The sequence below is a fragment of the Nelusetta ayraudi genome, unplaced genomic scaffold, assembly GCF_046127955.1.
Source record: "Nelusetta ayraudi isolate G7.1 ecotype Tasmania unplaced genomic scaffold, CSIRO-AGI_Nayr_v1 ptg000057l, whole genome shotgun sequence".
Lineage (NCBI taxonomy): Eukaryota > Metazoa > Chordata > Actinopteri > Tetraodontiformes > Monacanthidae > Nelusetta > Nelusetta ayraudi.
The window spans coordinates 1,970,001-1,988,382 of record NW_027466107.1 but is presented as its reverse complement, the minus strand read 5'-3'; the positions used below and the strand labels follow the sequence as shown (position 1 = coordinate 1,988,382).

General features: G+C 43.9%; 3 protein-coding genes across 4 annotated transcripts; 1 reads left to right on the top strand and 2 right to left on the bottom strand.

Moving 5' to 3' along the window:
- Nucleotides 1-5,702: 5,702 nt before the first annotated feature.
- Nucleotides 5,703-7,167, bottom strand: mrm2 (mitochondrial rRNA methyltransferase 2). The gene is made up of 2 exons (XM_076038727.1): nucleotides 6,732-7,167; nucleotides 5,703-6,149 (listed from the first exon to the last, which is right to left on the bottom strand). The coding sequence occupies exons 1-2, from the start codon at nucleotides 7,018-7,020 to the stop codon at nucleotides 5,719-5,721; spliced, it is 720 nt and encodes a 239-aa protein (XP_075894842.1). The 5' UTR covers nucleotides 7,021-7,167; the 3' UTR covers nucleotides 5,703-5,718.
- Nucleotides 7,168-7,282: 115 nt separating this feature from the next.
- On the top strand, nucleotides 7,283-9,871 carry nudt1 (nudix (nucleoside diphosphate linked moiety X)-type motif 1). 2 transcript variants are annotated; one of them, XM_076038729.1, is made up of 4 exons: nucleotides 7,283-7,743; nucleotides 7,835-7,995; nucleotides 8,587-8,732; nucleotides 9,220-9,871. In XM_076038729.1, exons 1-4 carry the CDS (start codon nucleotides 7,717-7,719, stop codon nucleotides 9,390-9,392), a joined length of 507 nt encoding a protein of 168 aa, XP_075894844.1. In that variant the 5' UTR covers nucleotides 7,283-7,716; the 3' UTR covers nucleotides 9,393-9,871. The 2 variants fall into 2 exon arrangements, with proteins under 2 accessions (XP_075894844.1, XP_075894843.1); XM_076038728.1 differs by lacking the exon at nucleotides 7,283-7,743 and having other exon boundaries at nucleotides 7,763-7,995.
- On the bottom strand, nucleotides 9,510-18,192 carry snx8a (sorting nexin 8a). Its single transcript, XM_076038726.1, is given in 14 exon segments — nucleotides 9,510-10,566; nucleotides 11,027-11,176; nucleotides 11,924-12,073; nucleotides 12,601-12,669; nucleotides 12,777-12,906; nucleotides 13,088-13,248; nucleotides 13,388-13,468; nucleotides 13,645-13,781; nucleotides 15,103-15,223; nucleotides 15,880-16,076; nucleotides 17,345-17,474; nucleotides 18,043-18,062; nucleotides 18,065-18,111; nucleotides 18,113-18,192. Coding segments are annotated over 14 exon segments (1,536 nt in total). The 5' UTR covers nucleotides 18,178-18,192; the 3' UTR covers nucleotides 9,510-10,488.
- Between the last annotated feature and the right edge of the window lie 190 nt (nucleotides 18,193-18,382).

The window sequence follows — 18,382 nt, the reverse complement described above, 5'->3', positions numbered from 1 at the left end:
AAAAAATTCCGCTTTTGGATGGAAATGACATCAGCCAATGAAGAACTTGACACAACTAGTCATCTGAGTTTGTGCTAACATAAACAAGAGGTCACATTACCAGATAATCATCGCGCAGGGAAGCAAACAAAAGACGTGCGGCGTGCTGACGCTGGCGCAAGTGTTTTTTTTCAAAGAACGCTATAGTGGCATTTCTCCTCTTCAAAGGACAGCGGCTCAACGATAATGGCGCACCATTATCCGTGAGCTCGGCGGGGGCTCCGCAGCCGTGTTCGCGTTTAAAAGGGGTCTGATAAGGGGAGCCGAGGTTCTTTCATCAGCTTTAAAACCTCGGCTGCTAAGTGTCGACGGCGCTAATAAAGAAAAGCCGCTAATTAGCCGATCAGTGGTGAAGAGGCGTCGTCCCAATCCCAAAAGTAGCAGCAGCAGCAGCAGCAGCGATTTAAAAACTTGTCTTCAAAGGCCTATTTTTTTTTTTTTTTTACACCCCCGTCCCCTCCACACACATCTGATAAATTACCTGATGGAAATTTTCGGTGCGGATGCTGAGCATGAGACCATTAAACTCCAGTTCGTACTGTATCGTGCGGCCCCTTTTTCCACCACACTCGCCGGTAAATGTCAGGCTGTGCTGATACAGGGATGCATGCCGCTGCACTGTGCCTTTTCCTTTCCGCCCCCACCACCACCACCACCACCTCCACCATCCTTCACCCTGCCTGTGATAATTCTCCTGACATTTTTCCACAGCAGCCGGGAAAAAAGGAGAAAGACATTAAGCAGCAATCGACTCCCGAATGCACTGTGCTTGGTTGATGGTAGTGGTGGAAAGACACTTCAGAAGAAAAAAAAAAGCATTTGCTTCCACCGCTGCGTTTAAACAGCCGTGAACATTTTAATTGCACGTTCCGTAAACCAAATTATTTACATCGGGGGCTCCCAGATGTCGCAATGTCAAGTGCTTTGCCACAGGATGCCCGGGGGAGAGAAAAACAAACAAAAAAAACCTTGCAGTCATCACACTGTCCTCCTCAGAGTTCAGATTCATTTGTGTGCGGCGACGCCATGAAACGATGGTCATAATAACAGTCATTACTTTGCGTCGTCTGCTTGGCTTTGGGCCCTGCCAACGTTCGGGGGACAGACTGGGGGAAATAATGAATGTTGTCAGGCGGGCCATCCATTCTGGCAACGCAGGTCGGCCAAGGGAATGAATGGCACGATGGCAAGAAATGATATTACCGTTCCTTTAATTTCCTGTCAATTTGAAACCTCCGCCGTGTTCATATTAGAGCGGCTGTTTGTTTTTATTATAGGGGCCCCACGAGCAGACGTCCAAAGGGGAAGCATTCCTTCCCTCTTCTGGCCCAGCTCGCATCACAGCGGCGCCATTTGCTGCTTTGCATCTCAAGAAAATGACATTTCCAAAATCAATGCATTTATTTATTTCTTCCTCCAAAGTGTGTTTATAGCGGCCAAAATAATTCTGTGAATGCATTCTGCACAGAGAGGAGGGAGATGTATCCAACAGAAACTTCCTAGAGTGATGCCGTTTTAAACATAATTCTCTCTACAGGGACCCTTAGTCACTTTATGCGAAGGGAAATAATGTGGAAACCAGGTCTTCTAAATAACATTCTGGTGCATGCACTGCAGTCATTTCTGAGCTCGTTTCATTTTTTTGCGCTCATATTTCTCTTTCTTACAGTCTGTTCAGATGATCAGGTGGTTGCATAAATCTCAAAAAACAAAAAATCCCAGCTCCGTGCTTTTCAAAAAATAAAACAAATCCCTCCAAATACTTAATTAAGGTAACAATATGTTGGGCAGCTGGTCGCACTAATCCTCCAAACCCCTCCACAAAACCAGCCAAAAAAGAAAGGCTGATTTTGTGGTTGTTGTTTTTTTTTTTAGCTCATATTAAATCATTTTCAAAATCTGTCAGCTGCTAGCAGCACAACAGTCCATAGAGATAAAAAAAAAAAAAAAAAGACACTCAGAGCATCATTGCTTTCTTCCTCGAGTTTGTTCTCTCAATTATCACACAGCAATTACGCCCCGACGTCGCATCTGAATTTTAAATTTGCCGCTCTTCAGCCACTTCCTCTCTTAAATTAGCAATACTTACATCTGAACCTGCAGCTGGCCACGAGACGAATGAATTAACCTGCGAGTGAATCATCATTCATCCGCCGAGCCCCCGGTGCTCAGCCCCGGCGGAATTTACATAAATCCTGCAGTCATCCCGGAATAATTTGAATCTAAATAGCAAAAGGCCCGCGTAATCAACAAAGCAATGAGAAGCAAAATTGGTCATCTGTTCGCACCTCTCACTATCGGCTCCATCGGCGGCCGCTGGGGGGGGTGCAGAGCTCCTTCCACGCAGTTGGTTTTCGACGAGAGGCATGAATGACTTTCACTTCGTCCTGTATTACTCATCATTCCTGTGGCGGAGAGGATGAAGATCAGCCCATTTTAATTTATTCATGTGAGACTCATTCACTTCTGCTGCCGTCACAAATGCAAATTCAGACTTGATGAGGACTCACTTCTTTATCACCCTGATCTGATTTGGAGCTCCATCACCATCAAGGCATCGGGGTGGTGACTCCAGCGTGAGCTCAGCAATAATCCCAGGGTGTTGTTTATAACTGGGGGTTCAACTGGTGCAGATGGGGAAATAAAAAGTTGGGTTTTTTTCTTATCAAATTGACCAACAACGCTCATCCACTTAAGAGTTCAAAGTGCAATGATCTCTCTCCAGTCTCCACACGCTATGCACTCCCGAAAGAGAACCATCAACAAATCAGTACGGCTGGAACCTGAGAAGGTTATTAGCGTTTATACACAGCATCCATAAATCATGATATCCTCCAGGTGTTACTCACTGCTGCCCCCTAATAGATCTGTGAATGGCTAATGTGTCACACAGCAAGAGGAAGTGCAGGGCGAAAGCGAGGTGAGGAAAAAGAACAGAGTGAAAGAATGTTAGTGGTGGTTGAGTCTTGAGAGCCTGTTTGACAGGAGGTGCATTTTCAAAGTCATCAACTTTTACTAAAGTGCTTTGCAACATTCATGTGGCTCACTGCCATTTGTAGGATAGACACGTTTAAAGGAATCTGTGTCTCTAGTCTGTCACTGAAGTCTGCAGAAATCCTCAGAGTTCATTATTTACTTACCACTCACTTTAAGAAATCAGCCCTTTGTGATGTCACAAAGGGCACGGTTGCCTCTCTCAGGTTAGTGACCACACCCCCTGCTGGTTGTTGGCTCCACCCCTCTGTTCCAGCCTCATCCCTCCTTTCTAACAGGTCGAACGTCCAATAAAACAATTAGCAGGAAGATTTATTTGCAGTAGGCTACAAACAAAGGGCTAAATGCAATGTTTTTCACTTCTAAGAGGGGTTAGTTTGGAAAAGTAATTGTGCTTCACAGCTGTCTGGGATGAAAGACAAAGATCTGGAATCGTGAATAACGTGAGACCTTTAAAGACTTTTTGTGATGAAGCACGGCTGTGTTGTTGGGCAACTGGAAACACGTCACACAGAGTTCATTTTCTCCCATTGATCTTTCTCTGCACTCGTGAAAAAAAAAAAAAACACAGCAAACCAGGCCAGATTAGTATCGCCTACTCCAGAAAAGGTTATTTCCATTTATACACAGCATCCATAAATCATGATATCCTCCAGGTGTTGCTCACCACTCCTGCTAATAGACCTGTGAATGGCAAATGTGTTACCGTGAGAGGCTGAGAGGCAACAGTGGAGCAAACATTCTGAAAAGCAGAATTAAAATGTTTTTTGGGGAGGGTGTTAATCTTGTTGGTACAACGTAATTACAGCTGAGTCTTTTTAATGTCAAAGTTATTTGGAGTCTGATCAAAATGAAGATTATTCAATACAAACACACGATCACAATCCTGTTTCAAAATTGTTCAACACTGACGGTGGCTTGCAGGGGTTTTGTAGCTGTCAAAAAATGTCTATCACCTCCCTTGATTTATGATGCCACTTGATAGATAGCTTCACACCGATATAGCCAATATTATTAAACCATGAAAAGGGGATTTTGCACAATGGGTTAAATATCTGTGTGGAAATATGTCACTTCGCATCGATCTGGTTTGACATTTTTTGGCTCTAACTGGGGAACAAAACACTCAGTGACTACGGGGGGGGGGGGGGTCTTTGACATGCATGACATGTTGGATTGAGAGAGGAACAGAAACAGGGCCTGTGGGAGCTTCAGACGCACTGGGATCTCGCTGCACTGTGGACGACTATCTCCAAGAGCCATCACATACACTGAGTTTTGTCTTTCCCCCTCCTGTACAGAAACATTATTTCATCACAACTTGTTCCACATGCTGCACAGATCACAACCGCCTACAAAGGGTCCAGACACAAACAAGATAAACTGTCTAAACTGTATGACTTAAAAAGGGGAATTTTTAAAGAAATGAGAATCTGTCTGCTGGGCTTGAAGGAAAAAAAATTAAATATGTCTGTTTCCCAGGAAATGGACATCTCGCTGCCGTCGGAGCAAAGCCACAACACTCGCAGCGTGCCAGGCCTCGCTAACGTCCCACTCCCCATTAGTCATGCTGACTGCGACTCTTATGTGTTTCGGTTTTCCCTTCGTAAGCCCTCAATGAGAGAGTGATTACATATTTCTACATGGCTGCCAGTGTGAGTTATCAGCATAAGCAGCGCTGCTAAATGACTCTTGGTGACAAAGCAAACATTGTGCCGACTGTGTGGGACGCAACACTGCAGGGCAAACAATAACTTGGGAAGGAGGGAAAGGAGTGAGAGAGAGTGAAAGATAGGGAGACAGACAGCAGTGGACTCTTGAGGAAAATCACACTGATGACTCTTGCATGGGTGTACATATTACACATTCATGAGTGCTACTGTGGGAAGTTTGAGATTAAAATCTGCAGCAAGTGTCCAATGTGCCCACGGATGGCAGCCTTACCGATGCCTCAACAGTGCCCCCTTTTGATGATCAGTGGTAGAGTCACCCCCTTCCTCATCTACCAATTTAAAAAAAAAAAAAAAAAAACTTTGTGAACATGCTGAATTCAAAAAATATTTTCTGTATGTGTATGTATATATATAATGTAAAGCTACATTTCGTGTTAAATACAGATGAAGAAAATATGATCTCTTTGCAAGAATGGAAACTGAAATGAGCAAACACCAACAACTTGTTCAAAAAAATAGATTGTTTAAATTAGAAGTACGACAGTAAAATTTGATTATCAAAACATACACACAAATGTACAACATAAGTGTCCAAGTCACTATACTCTGATGAACTAGCATGTCCCTTCATCCACAGAATTCACTTTTAGAAAGGTTCCATATTATGGAAATTTCCCTTGAACAATGTTTTGTAACAATAATCTGCATTTCTAGCCTGACAGTTACCTCTCAAGAGAGGAGTCACTTTTTAAAAGTGTGTACTAAAATGCTCACTTCATGAAATCCACTCTGTGGTACCACAAACGCCTCTCAGGTGAGTGACAACCACGCCAGCAAGGTGCCTGGCTCCGTCCAATAAGACTGCATTGTTTTCAACCCCTGCCAAACATCTGGAGGGTCGAAAAAAAGAGTCTGCTTCATCTGCAGGCTAAAGCCCAAATACACACAGGCTGTAAACCCAGGGCTAAATATGCTGGTTGCTCGAGATTGGAGAAATACATGTCACCTCTGATCATTTTAATGACTTTTTATACATTTGGGCCAAAAAATATCTCTCAGCAGAGTCCTTCCTGCTGGCGTGTGGCTTGATCGTCCGAACACAACCAAACACGGTAGAGAGTTTGTCCTGGAGTTTACGAGCCAGGCCCCCGTCCCAGTATTTACAAATCAGAGAGCCTCCGGGCCGTAAAACCTTCTCGGATAAGTCCAACAGAGACAAGCACATGGTGACGAGTCTCTCGTGGTCCATCTCACGGAAACCGCTGGCGTTGGGCGCCATGTCGCTCAGGATGACGTGAGCTCGCCCCTCGGGGAGCAGCTCCTGCAACCTGCCGTGTGTGGCTGGGTCGGTGACATCGTGGCAGGACAGGAAGTGGGCACCGTCAAGTGGCGGTATGTTCAGCAAGTCGATGCCTATGACTGTGCCATACGGCAAGTCTGGATCTAGGACACAAGATGTCATGTGAGGGGTTATCCATTTTAACTAAAGTAAATCTCAGTTCCTTGATATCAAACCATAATGTATTTCAATTTTTATCATCTTTAAAATTCAGATGTCAACACCTGCTCTGTGTACATTCAACAACTAAAAAAATCTGTGAAAACTAAAACTGCAGTGCAAACTGTTTGTGGAGTTATCATTTTAGAATATCTTTAAGTTACAAAGTCACACACAAAGCGAAATGTATGAATTGTTGTTGTTGTACATGGCGTGAAGCTGCCATATCAATTTGAATCATAACTGAGATCTCGCGTAAATATTGTTTCCTAGATGTTTGTGTCTAAAACAAGAAAAATCCAGGCACTTCTGGAGGCAAAACGGTGGTGACCCGGAAGTAGCAAAGTGGACCAAACAGTAGCCTACGAGTCGCGTTCTACATTACAGAGGAATTATACTGATTAAAAGATAATTACCAGGTGTTATTAGAACAGCTGCCGGATATCAATCATAATGCCTCTGACACATCCTCGCAAGCTTTGAACAGACACTGCAGCTAATTAGTCTGCACTTATGCTCCGGCTCACCTGCCCGGGCCGAATTGACCCTCTGCACCGCCACCTGGCTCCAGGCTCCAGGTGCGGCTCCACAGTCTACCACGCAGTGTCCTGGCCGCAAGAGGCGAAACTTGTCATCGATTTGCAGCAGCTTGAAGGCGCTTCTGCACCGGAAGTTCTCGGCGCGCGACGCTTTCACGTACGGGTCTCTGAGTTGCCGCTGCAACCAGCGGTGCTCGGCGGCACTTTTACCTTTTGCCGTCTTCATCAAACACAGCGAAGAGTGAAGAGACCTCGCCTGAAAGTAGACGCGCCACATAGTTTTTGACTGTTGGCTTGGCACCACTGTTTGTGTACAAATATCAAGTCATGCGTTCAGTTTGGTCGAACACGCCTGCGTGGAAAATACGACTTGTTATTGGTCGGAGAGAACCACTGTGCGTCTCATTTTAAGTCCCCCTTGCAAACAAACTGTGGACAAACAGTTCCTCTGCGTGCATATTTACGTTTAGGATGAAATTCAAATTGTAAATATATGCATTTATGATGCCCTTCATTTTTTTTAAATGGTGATTGAAATGACATGACATGACTATATATTTTGCTCAAACTGAAAATTTTGATTTTAAGAGGTAAAATGGCCGAAATCTGTAGCTGTGTTTATCTTCTCAAATTAAATTAACCGAACCATGAGTATAGTAACATGAATGCAGCGTACGATGGGGAAACGTTCACTTTTAAAAGCTTTGAGTGTGTGTTTTCTACTTTTAGGACTGTTTCCAGTCCAACTCTTTTAACAGTTACGCAATTCTTTCACGCAAACCAGATTGGTCGAATGAGTTCACACCAATCAACACCCTTTACGTCAGCGTTTGCGCGGGACCAACTGCGGAGCTCGTGGCGCGAGTTTTTCACGTGTTCTGTTGTGCCCATTATCCTCTTAGTGAATTTGCTGTACTTTTAAACTCAGCTCCCTGCCTGTTGTGTTGTAAACAAAGGTCCACTGTTGCACTGCATGGACGCTAGCTCGACCGGAGAACAGGTGAGGACGATAGTCCACTGGGAACCTCAGCTAATAAATCTGTGCTGATGATGAAACTATGTGGGGAAAAAACGTATTTACTTCCGGTCAGTCAGGTGACATGTTGAGCTCCAAGCTACTGACCCTGGTGATGGTGGTCCAGCCGGGCAGGGTGCTGCTCGGGATGAAGAAGAGAGGGTTTGGGGCTGGCAGGTGGAACGGCTTCGGGGGCAAAGTTCAAGCCGGAGAAACTATCGAGGATGCTGCCAGGAGGTAAACAATGATGTGGTTAAAGACCAGTGAAGGCAGTTGATGCTGAGCTGTTTCTTGCATTGAGAGCATAATTATGCAAAACATGCACATTTTTCATGTAATAGTGCTTTTCTTAATCTTAGATTTGTATTAAAGTAGGATTACTCTTGTGTTAGAGGCAGAATTTGATTTTGCGGTCCATAATTAAGCTTATCGTGTGTTGTATTATATGAATTATAGAAACTTGCCTATTTTTAAGATTAGAAAATGCATTTACTTTGGATTTCTTTTCCTCTTCTCTCTCAAAAAAACAAACTGTATACTGCAGTCATTCTGACAGATGCTTTGTGGAGCCTCATTTTTAATAATTTTGATATCCCACACTTGATCATCGGCCAACGGCAGGACTTTGGTTCCAAAGCTCAACTGAATAAACTCTGGAGGCAGACAGACTATTCTTCATCTGTTTCCTTTCGCTCTAATGAAAAGGAAATCCTTTTTAAGGAGCATTGGAAAGCTAAAGTATCAGTCAAGTCTAAGGAATGTCTTGCAGTTTTTTTTTCTTCTTTATTTCTTTCTTACAGGAAATTAATTACTTTATTATTTTTTAAGGGAACTCCATGAGGAAAGTAGCCTTACAGTGGATGAACTGGAGAAAGTTGGAAATATCAAATTTGAGTTTGTTGGAGACACTGAGCTCCTCGACGTACACATCTTTCGTGCTGACTCATACAACGGAGAACCAACAGAATCAGAAGGTGGGTTTCCACTGCACTGCCGCACAGGTTGTTACTTTAAAATGCATTTTGGAAATGTTCATGCTTGTGCAACACAAATGTAATTTCAGATTTAAAGTATTTCGATAGCTAAATACAAATATGAAAATAGTTTGGGGTTTGGACTGGAAGCTTTACACCAAGACAGAATATTACTTCCATTCGTAAACTCTCCCAGTTGAAAGACAACAGAGACGCTAAGCCAGAGGAGGATGCGTCGTGTAGTCAAGGCCAATAGAATGAAGCCAAGAGACACAGCAATGCACAACTCGAGCAGAAGTCAGACACCAGCAGGGGAGTGAGTCTACAGGATACAAGCCAACAGCCTGGGGTGGAGAGATCATTTAGCAAAAACACCACATCCAGGAAGTGCTACCTCACAGACTGGAGCTCCCAGAGTGGCTTCACACAACTTCTGTTTTTTGTTTTTGTCTGCTGAAGGTTTAGATTTTCCTTTTCACTTCTCCAGAAATGAGGCCTCAGTGGTTCGATTCTCACCAGATTCCCTTCAGCCAGATGTGGCCAGATGACATCTTGTGGTTCCCGCTGTTGCTGCAGAAGAAGAAATTTCTCGGGTACTTTAAATTTCAGGGCCACGATGTGATCCTGAGTCACACATTGGAGGAAGTCGAGAAACTGTGAGAGTGGAACTGCATTTACAGTACCCAAGAACTTCTTTCAAAAACCAAGGAAAAAGCCCAGCCTTCACACAGTTCTTTTAAATGCTTAGTTTTTATTTTTTATGCTGTTCAGTGTTTGTTTGTTTTTTTGTCTTAGTCTATTTGTGCAAGAAAACACATTAAACAAAGGAATTTCCTGTTTGACATGTAAAGTTCCATGGTCAATTCCTTTCCAAAGTACATTGAAATTCCATTTTTTTACTTTTTAAGTGTGCATATTATTTACAATATCTACAGACATTTTTAGTTTGTGTATATGAAACTTGTTTCCACCTTTGAGCCCATATTTGGCAACTGGTCCCTTTATTTTTAGGATAAATAATCTGCACCACATGGAAAAAGTGTAAGTGTTCACTGAAAATTTTAAAATAAAGAAGCTCCTGCAGTGCTGATGTTGTCTGATCAAACTGTGTATGATACGTAAACCAAATGTGAAATCACCCATGTATGCCACTGTCTTCATTTACAAAGTGTTGTACACAAAGTCAGTTCTTTTTTTCTCTCTCTTTTCTTTAAACTTAAATTACGCTACAGCTCCTATTAGGTGAGATCGCTTTCAAATATACATAAGTCATTCAATAAGTAAATGCAAACACTTCATGACTGGAGATTGGTAGTAATTCATCCTTCACTTATAATAATAAACTTCAGTCCCTTAGTGAACTACTTCAGTGTGTAAAATGGCAATTAGGACCATGTTGCACAGGCACTTAAGGTAATGCCAATTGATAAACACTGCGGTCCCTCAGGTTTGACTGAAGAAACACTGAAATAACATCGAAATTATATTCCTTCTGTTTAGATACGGAAAAAATGGAAATTAGTTAAGGGTGCAGAAGCAGAATGCACATCGGATTCTCCACTTCCATGATTAAAGTCCAAAAAATATTGTCTGTCATCATCAAATGGAATGTATAGTGTTGCAGAGAGGCCACTGCAGAACATGGAAATAAATCAATATGTGCATTCAATGTGTTCCTAGAGTTCACAGCACAAATAGCTTCCCCGTGTGTTTGGCCGCGTGCTCGTTCTCGGCCTCCACCTCGTCCATGCTGCGCTCAGATGTGCTTCAGTCCATTACTGCCACCAAAGAGGCACCCAAGCTTTGGCTGCAGTTCATTCCACACATCCCCCATCTGCACGGACAATCAGACAGTCATTCATTTATTTACTTTTAGCTGGGTCTCCTTGAAATTAATTGAATAAGACCTTCATTTTTCATCCTCACCTACAGCAGAGCTCACACAGTTATTACTTGACACGATACAGAAAAGAGGCTAGTCAACCCTCTGTTTACAGAGTGGGAAACATTGGCCATTAGCTTCCTGCTCAAAGTGACGCTTTGATTCCATTCAATTAATGAAATGCACACTGCTTGCTTTTCATTTTCAAAAAACATTTTTTGAAAATGAAAAGCAATAAATAAACACAAAAATGTATTTGCAGAGACATCAAGGATCTCATTTGACAGCAACAGCTGCGAGCACCATTATCGAGATGAGAAGACTGCATCCATCAGTTTTCAAACTGATGCCTCTGGGGTGATGGAAAAATGTGCAAAGAAAAAAAAAAAACAGCCCACTCGTGCACCCTCACCTCTTTGTGTCCTTGGACCTGGGAGTTGACAAAAGCCCCCAGGATGTGGGACGTGATGGGAAGGTAGATGAAGACCAGCTGCGTCTCCTGATGGAGGCAGAAGAGCGAGAAGTAGTTCCGCAGCTCCATCGTTTGGATGGCGCTTTCTTGCTGTTGGCAACAGGAAACAGAGGACATTGTTTTTTTTTGTTTTTTTTTTTAGAAATGATGCCTAATCATCATCAATGTTACTGTTGACTAACATCTCACTTGTTCTCAACCTTATCAATCTTTAAGTAAACGACCAACTCAGCAGCTTTGTTGGCACAGCAGCCTGAGGAAGCACCGACTCATCACGAGGCATCATGTTCAGACCTCTATGACTATGAGAGCCAGACGTGATCAAACCACCGCATCCGAATGGGAACTAGCATCAGATGATGAGATCAGATGATGATGATGATGATTAAACCAGCATGCAGCCGCTTGCAAAATGCTGGTTTTGAAGCAAAATGTGACTCGACTTGGCTTTTTCTCGCACACAAAGTCGCGACGCAGCACGGTCAAAGTGCCTCTTATCTGTCAGTTCGGATTGAATATTTCAGAAGACATAACGGGTAAGCACTGGACTGGGAAATACAGCGAGAGCATCATTAGAAGTAATTGTGCTTGAAATGTAAAACGGTGCAAAGTGAAATTAAAATTTTTATGGTTATTGGTCCTTCGGAAGTGCGGAATATGAAGTCCTGATAGAACAAGCAGACACACACATACACACACAGACCTACGCCTAGGGGAGGTGTGTGTGTGAGTTAAATATACACTCAGGCCAAATGAACATTTCGTTGGTCAACAAACAGCACGCCAACACGGATCCTGAAATGGGAGAAATGATGGAAGGGAGAGCCGCGGGTCCACCTGCACAATCCGGGACTCCAGCTGCTCCACGGACGCCTGCTCCTTCGGCTGCACGGTGGCGCTCATCATCTGCCTCTTCATCACGCTGTACTTGTGCAGAGCCTTCTGGTGCTCGTGAAGGACACCCTTCTCGTGGCGCTCGCAGAGATCCTGGAGGTCAGGAGAAGAAGAGCAGACATCACATCACCCTTCTAGAGTGGTCACTGTGGGACAGACCAGACTGCTGCACGCAGGACGCAATTGAAATCATTCACTGCTGCTTTTCTTATGTTGGAGCACATGGCTGCAAGACTAAAAGACTATAACTGAAAAATCTACAACAGAAAGATTTGCTATAATCGCATTTCAGGTCACAGTCGTCCTGCCAGTCCCGTATCCAGTTCTTATAATACATCCGTGGTTGAATGCAGAGAAAAAGTTTCCCCAGTGGGATCAATAAAGTTCCTCATGTCGCCACAGCCTCAATCTACATCGGGCGATTGTAATAAACCGTTAGCAAGTTTGAATGAACTGTCCCTTTCTTGTGGAGGGAAAATGTTGCGAAACATACTGAAATCACACAAGTTGAACTGGGCAAAGAACAGAAAGAAAACACACACACACACACACACACACACACACACACACACACACACACACACACACACACACACACCAAAAGTGCAGAACAGACTCACTCTGTACGACTGCAGCAAATCCAGGAAGAGATTCAGCTTCTCCACGACATCATCCTCCTCTCGTCTGCCCTGAGGATGTTGACAACAGCACAGCAACACTCATTAGGCAGCCGCTGCGGCGCCTGGACGGCTGAGGCAGAGCAGCTGGCGGAGATGAAAAAGATTGGCAGCCGTACCTGCTGAGCCGCTTTGTCCGACAGCACGGCGAACTCGGCGCACAGGCTCTTGAGGGACTGGCAGAGCGTCCCCCAGGTTCTCTCAGAGGAGGCCATGGAGGGCAGGGGGGCGCTGTTTGATCCCAGCGCACTGCGGCGGAGGACAGCAGTTATTCCAGGGGCGGAATGAAGGTGAGCCACATGCCAAACTTATTCTCCGAATAATGTTTCTTGGCTAATAAAAAAAAAAAAAATTTAAACCCCCCCCCCACTGGCCTGAGGAGAAGGGTTTATTTCACCATCGGAATACTGATGATAAAAACAAAAACTACCTGAGCTCTCTGCCAAACATGAGCAGATCGCTGGCGTTCTCTTTGGAGCGCTCGGCCATTTTCTCGGCTCTGTCCCGCAGCTTCTGGAAGCTGTTGTGGATGTTCCTGATCAGCTCCCTGCAGGTGGAGAAGTGACCCTGGATGTCGGCAGGAAGATAATCCTTCAACAAAAAAAAAAAAAAAAAGGAGAAGAAGAAGAAAAAAAAGATACTTTCACATTTCTACTTCAACCTTGACAGTGGGTAAGAGAATCTGTCATTTTTTTTGTTTGCCTTTTTCAATGGAGCACTGACAACAAACCTTTGCTTGAGTCGCAATTCTGCTGGTCATGAACTCATCGCCCATTTTCTTGCAAGCGTCACGCAGCTTCGTCTGAACATCCTGTTTGAGAGTGAGTCAGAGCGTGTGGGAATTTTATTTTTTTTATTTTTTTTAAAGTGACACAGGGTCACTTGTAAGCGGGAAGCGTTTCGCGATCTGTCATCGCCGCAGCGGCGCCTCTTGTGCAACGGTAAGTCCGAGTCAGAGGGTGTCCAGTTTCAGAGGACGCTACTCACAGAGCCGCTGAAGGTGAGGAAGGTCTTGACCACCTCGTCCTGGGAGAAGAGGGGATGCCGAGCCACCAGGTTGATGAATCTGCTCAGAGCACGTCTCCTGCCTTCGATGAATTCACGCTCGGAGACGGAGGTCAGGACTGCGGACGGGTAAACAGAGAAAAAAAGAAAAAATATTTTAGCAGGACAAAAGATCCAACGTGAAAAGATTTGAAAAGCATGCTGACACTCCACCAATACTTTAAAACCTCTTTAAAACCACTTTAAAACCTTTAACCCAAGTACCTATAAACCCACGAAAGGTCCCACATCACACAAAATTGTTGATCTTCAGTTTTCATCCAGAGCATTTTTTTAAAGGCTCAAAATTACAAGAAATTTGCTGCATTTCTGTGCTAAAACATATCAGGAAATCAGCAATTACTGACATCGCAAAGGGCTTTAGATCCTTCTTCCAGGTGACCAGGTGTTCAGGTGTCCATTTTCATTTGTATAGCCACTTTCATATATACAATGCATCCCAAGGTGCTTAACAAAATTTTTAAAATAAATAATTAATCCAATAAATAAATACAATGCAGTCAAACATCAGACATTTCAATTCAGTCTTTCTGCACAGTCGGAGCTCTGTTGTGTTTTTAGCTCTGAAGAGAGCATTAAATTATTTTCCATTTTGCCAATCTGCCTCCAGTGATGTCCCCTCGCGTGAAATGAGGTCTTACGACCTCGAATGTTGAAAATATCAAAGACCACAACAACAACAACAAAAAAAACTGTGGGAGCGATTTTTTGCATATAGCCTCAAGCTGACAGCTGCAGGCTACACGCGCCGATGCAATGGTTCAAGCTGGGTGGGAGGCGGGTTGGGACAAGCCAACAAGTGCACAGAAATGTTGTACGCGGGGATGATTTTCACGAGTACTGCTGACACCGAGCCAAAATCGATTGAGTTCATTTCACCGAAACATACCTGTGCACATGTGGTACATGTTTCTCTGCAGATATACTGACCCATATCGGACAGGCTGATTTAGATGTTACTCACGTATTTTGTACTTTGCAGAAGAATCTCATCAGTAGCCCACTGTGTGTCCGTGTATTTGTGTGTTCAGACGAGAGAGAGAGATTGTCTTTGTGTGCACATGTTGACATAATTATCATTCCCGAGCCACAATAATTCATTGTAAACTGAAACAGCCTCATTTTATGCCTCACTAGCCTCTTTGTTTCTCTCAGCCACTAACTTTGATGAACGGGGGTGGTGACGCGACCTGCAGGAGTAGCAGTGTCTATTAAAAATTGTTTATGATTTATCAAGCGAGACGTGATTGGCGCCCGGGAGCTCCGCAGCTGTTACCAATAAAGTGAGAAAAACCCCAGACATCGGCTTGAGAAATGACAGCCGTCCGATGTGGAGAGCGCACAACGGTGACAGCCTGGACGTCCCCCCCACTGACTCACCTCCCTTCAGCATTCTCTTGGGTGGCATGGCCGGCACCATCCTGTAGGCAAATCTCTGGAGCAGGACCTCGTGGAAGACGTCAAAGTCATTGTAGCGTCGGTACACTGACAACTTGTATCGCTGTGAAGCAAGAAGCAAAGCGGAAGATGATGAAAAAAAAAAAAACACGAAACATGTTAGAATGTCAGCTAACGGTTAAAGGTTCTCATATTGTGCAATTTTATTTTCAAATTTGCTTGCTCAATACTTTCTAAGAGTCTGTGTCTCCAGAACAAACAGAAAAGATGCAAGGTTTCTGGAGCTCTAAAGGGATGTTTTGTGTTATTTAATAATCTTGAGGGTGGGCGACACTGGAGTCCGGGGTTAAAATATTGAGATCTGCAATTAAGAACAATAAGATGTTGCTAATAAAAAGAGAAATTAATATTTTGAACCAGCAAACTAAGGCTGCAGACAGAGGGAGAGACATGCCCTTTGTGGGCTAATCTTGTGAGGCCCAACTGGTGTCTGGAATATTAAAAATGTGAAAATGGTTATACATCTTTTCCGAGATGGCACATTTTCATAATAACCAAACACACCAAAAACTAAGACAAAAGGGGAACAGATGCCAAATGTTCCTCCCTTAGTGTACCATGCTCATTTATCATTCATACTTCTGCAGCAGTTCAATAAAATCAATTGCTATTTCAAAACAAAAATAAAATATTTGCGCGCACAATAGAAGTAGTTGTTGTCGTGTTCACAAACGCGCCCGCGTGCTGATGATGACTTGCCTGGCTGGAGACCTGGTATTCCACATGTTTGAGGAATAGGCCCTTCTTCTCCGGTATGAGCTCCACCTGCACCGTGTCCAGCGCCAGCAGCCGGTCCAGCGTCTGGGACACCCTCAGCACGTCCTCCTCGGCCTGCTGCTGCATCCTCCCTGGCGCTCTCAGCTGCCGCGGCTCCCCGAGCTCAAGCTTCGGCTACTCTGTGGAGCACAAAACCCCAAGATGGTGACCTCTAAATGCTGCTGCCATCTGGAGATAAATCAGGAATGACGGCAAACTGGCCCCGACGTTTGGAATTCTGCTGTTTAAACTTTAAACCACACTTTCTTTGTTGGGAGATTGCTTCACGTCTGGCTCTATTTATCGCGAGCAAACGTCGTTGTTGTGTTCGCTCGTTCATGGGTTCAGTCAGTCACCAATTTAAATGTGTGTTGAGACAAGTTCCAGAAACTTGTTCTTCAGCAGTGAGGAAGTGGCACGCAGTGAGTCGCCACACTGGCCACACCTGAAATAACAAGGAGACCGACCGGGAGAAAAGAAATAAAAAACTTGCACAGGGCTGTAACTCTAGTTGGTATAATGGCTACCTCAGCAAACCAAACTACTGTAACTCTATCATCGCCCCACAGTGGGAGACTTAAATATAGCTGCGGCTGAGCAATGTAAAAATGAAAGAAAACACACGAGGCTGAGCACAAATCAAACTCTTGGGTTTTTTTCATCTGTAGTGAAAGAAACAAAAACAGAGGAAGAAAAAATATCCGCCAAGGTCTGGGACCTGCAGCAAGTTTCCCTAACTATAATTAAAAGTTGACATTTGAAAAAAAAAAAAAAAAAAATTGAAAAACAATATTATACAAAACACTTTTTGAGTTCTGTGACACAATTAAAATCCTTATCCTTCTGGGGACCAAACCCTGATTTTCAGTCGAATCGCAGTGAACTCAGTTCTGATATTTCGCTCATCCATCTTGCCAAGCTCCACTTGAAAACCTTTGCAACCAGCCTCGGTGTTGTTTAACTAATCAAGTGTCTTTTCAAGTCGTGACCAAAACAGGAAGCACACTGCTGCCGCCGGCCGTTGAAAGCCACAGAGGAAAACGATGAAGAAAAACAGGAAGCGACCGCCGTCCCAGCCAAAGGTTGGTGTGGATGTCGGCTGCGACAGGAGTTTGGAATTTCTGAATGAATCCAACAGAGTTAAAAAAACAAAAAAACAAAAACAAAACTTGAGTCTGGTGCAGGGGCTAGGTTCTTTATCACTTTATGAAAAATGATACAATGTGACATAAAAATCAAAATGACTGCAGTACTATTGGTCGACTAGTTGGCCAGTAAATGATAATATTTGTACCGCCGCAGACGAAACACGGCAGTGGGACGTCTGTGGTTGCCCCAGGACACCCAGAGGAATGGCCACGCTACTCATTAAGCTCGGGCCTCGCTGCTCTCCGGCACTCACACCCACCGTGTATGCAGTTCTCCAGCGGTTTGGGGCTCGGCTGCTTCCCTTGCTGGGCCAGAGTGATCAGAGCCAGCGCTCTGCAGAGGGACAACTTGCTCAGGAATCCGTTGGTGGACACAACATGCTCAGCAATCTGAAAAAAAGAAGGAGAGACAAAAGAATGTAAAGGTCCCTTTTTTTCTTTTTCTTTTCTGAACAGCCGTACAACTCATATCCAAGTTCACTTGTGGTTTGCATTCCACCGTGCGAAAAGTGCCCACTAGACACAAGGACGGTGATAAGGTGTCCATAGGAATTCTGCTGAGCCCTGAGCTCCTTCTGGAATACTCCAGTCATAATAAAGGCGGTACAAAAAAGTTCAATGAAATAAAATGTAAGTGTAAAAAGCACAAAAACACACAAGTTGAAAAAAAATCTGGTGTTTTTGTTCCAGATTTAGCCTTAGTATTTCTTAGGCCACCCATCTTCACAGTGAATTTCCCCAAAACTTTGCATTTATAAAAAAAAACAAAAACAAAAAACAAACGCACTTGAGAATGTTAATGACCTGATGAGGAAGTAAGAGTTGTCAAACCTCAGGGCTAAATTATATTATATAACAGCTGGCCAAATGATGGCAAGCAGTAATTAAACCACCGGTTTCCCACTGCGGTACGTAAGCACTGCTGGCGGCCTTCAGATAGAGCGCAGGAGCCCCTCACCTGGCCTACAACTGCCTTGAAGAGGTTCTCTGAAGAGGCCACTGAAAAACCTCCACCTGCACTCTCTCAGCAGCAAACAGCCTGGTGCACCTGCCTGCGATAGGCAGGGACGACACCTATCTCACAAAGCCCCATCGTGCATTTAGAATCAATGGTGAAAATTAAATAAAAAATAAAAAATAAAAAAACAGTTCAACAAAGAGGAAGTCCTGTTACATCACTCAGTCATTCAGCCCTGCAATCAAAGCTGAGGTTATGGTAATGTCAATTTTAAGGCACCGCCCACTCCCCACCATAAGACTTCTTCTCCAGGGCATTTCGATTAAACAAAACATGAAAG

What these genes read in the sequence shown, in the direction of transcription:
- mrm2 (XM_076038727.1), bottom strand. Translation starts at nt 7,020, where the DNA reads ATGTGGCGCGTCTACTTTCAGGCGAGGTCTCTTCACTCTTCGCTGTGT. An exon ending in GGTCAATTCGGCCCGGGCAG is followed by an intron (nt 6,150 to 6,731) that starts GTGAGCCGGAGC and finishes CTTGTGTCCTAG; the next exon opens with ATCCAGACTTGCCGTATGGC.
- nudt1 (XM_076038728.1), top strand. Translation starts at nt 7,802, where the DNA reads ATGTGGGGAAAAAACGTATTTACTTCCGGTCAGTCAGGTGACATGTTG. An exon ending in ATCGAGGATGCTGCCAGGAG is followed by an intron (nt 7,996 to 8,586) that starts GTAAACAATGAT and finishes TTATTTTTTAAG; the next exon opens with GGAACTCCATGAGGAAAGTA. An exon ending in AGAACCAACAGAATCAGAAG is followed by an intron (nt 8,733 to 9,219) that starts GTGGGTTTCCAC and finishes TCACTTCTCCAG; the next exon opens with AAATGAGGCCTCAGTGGTTC.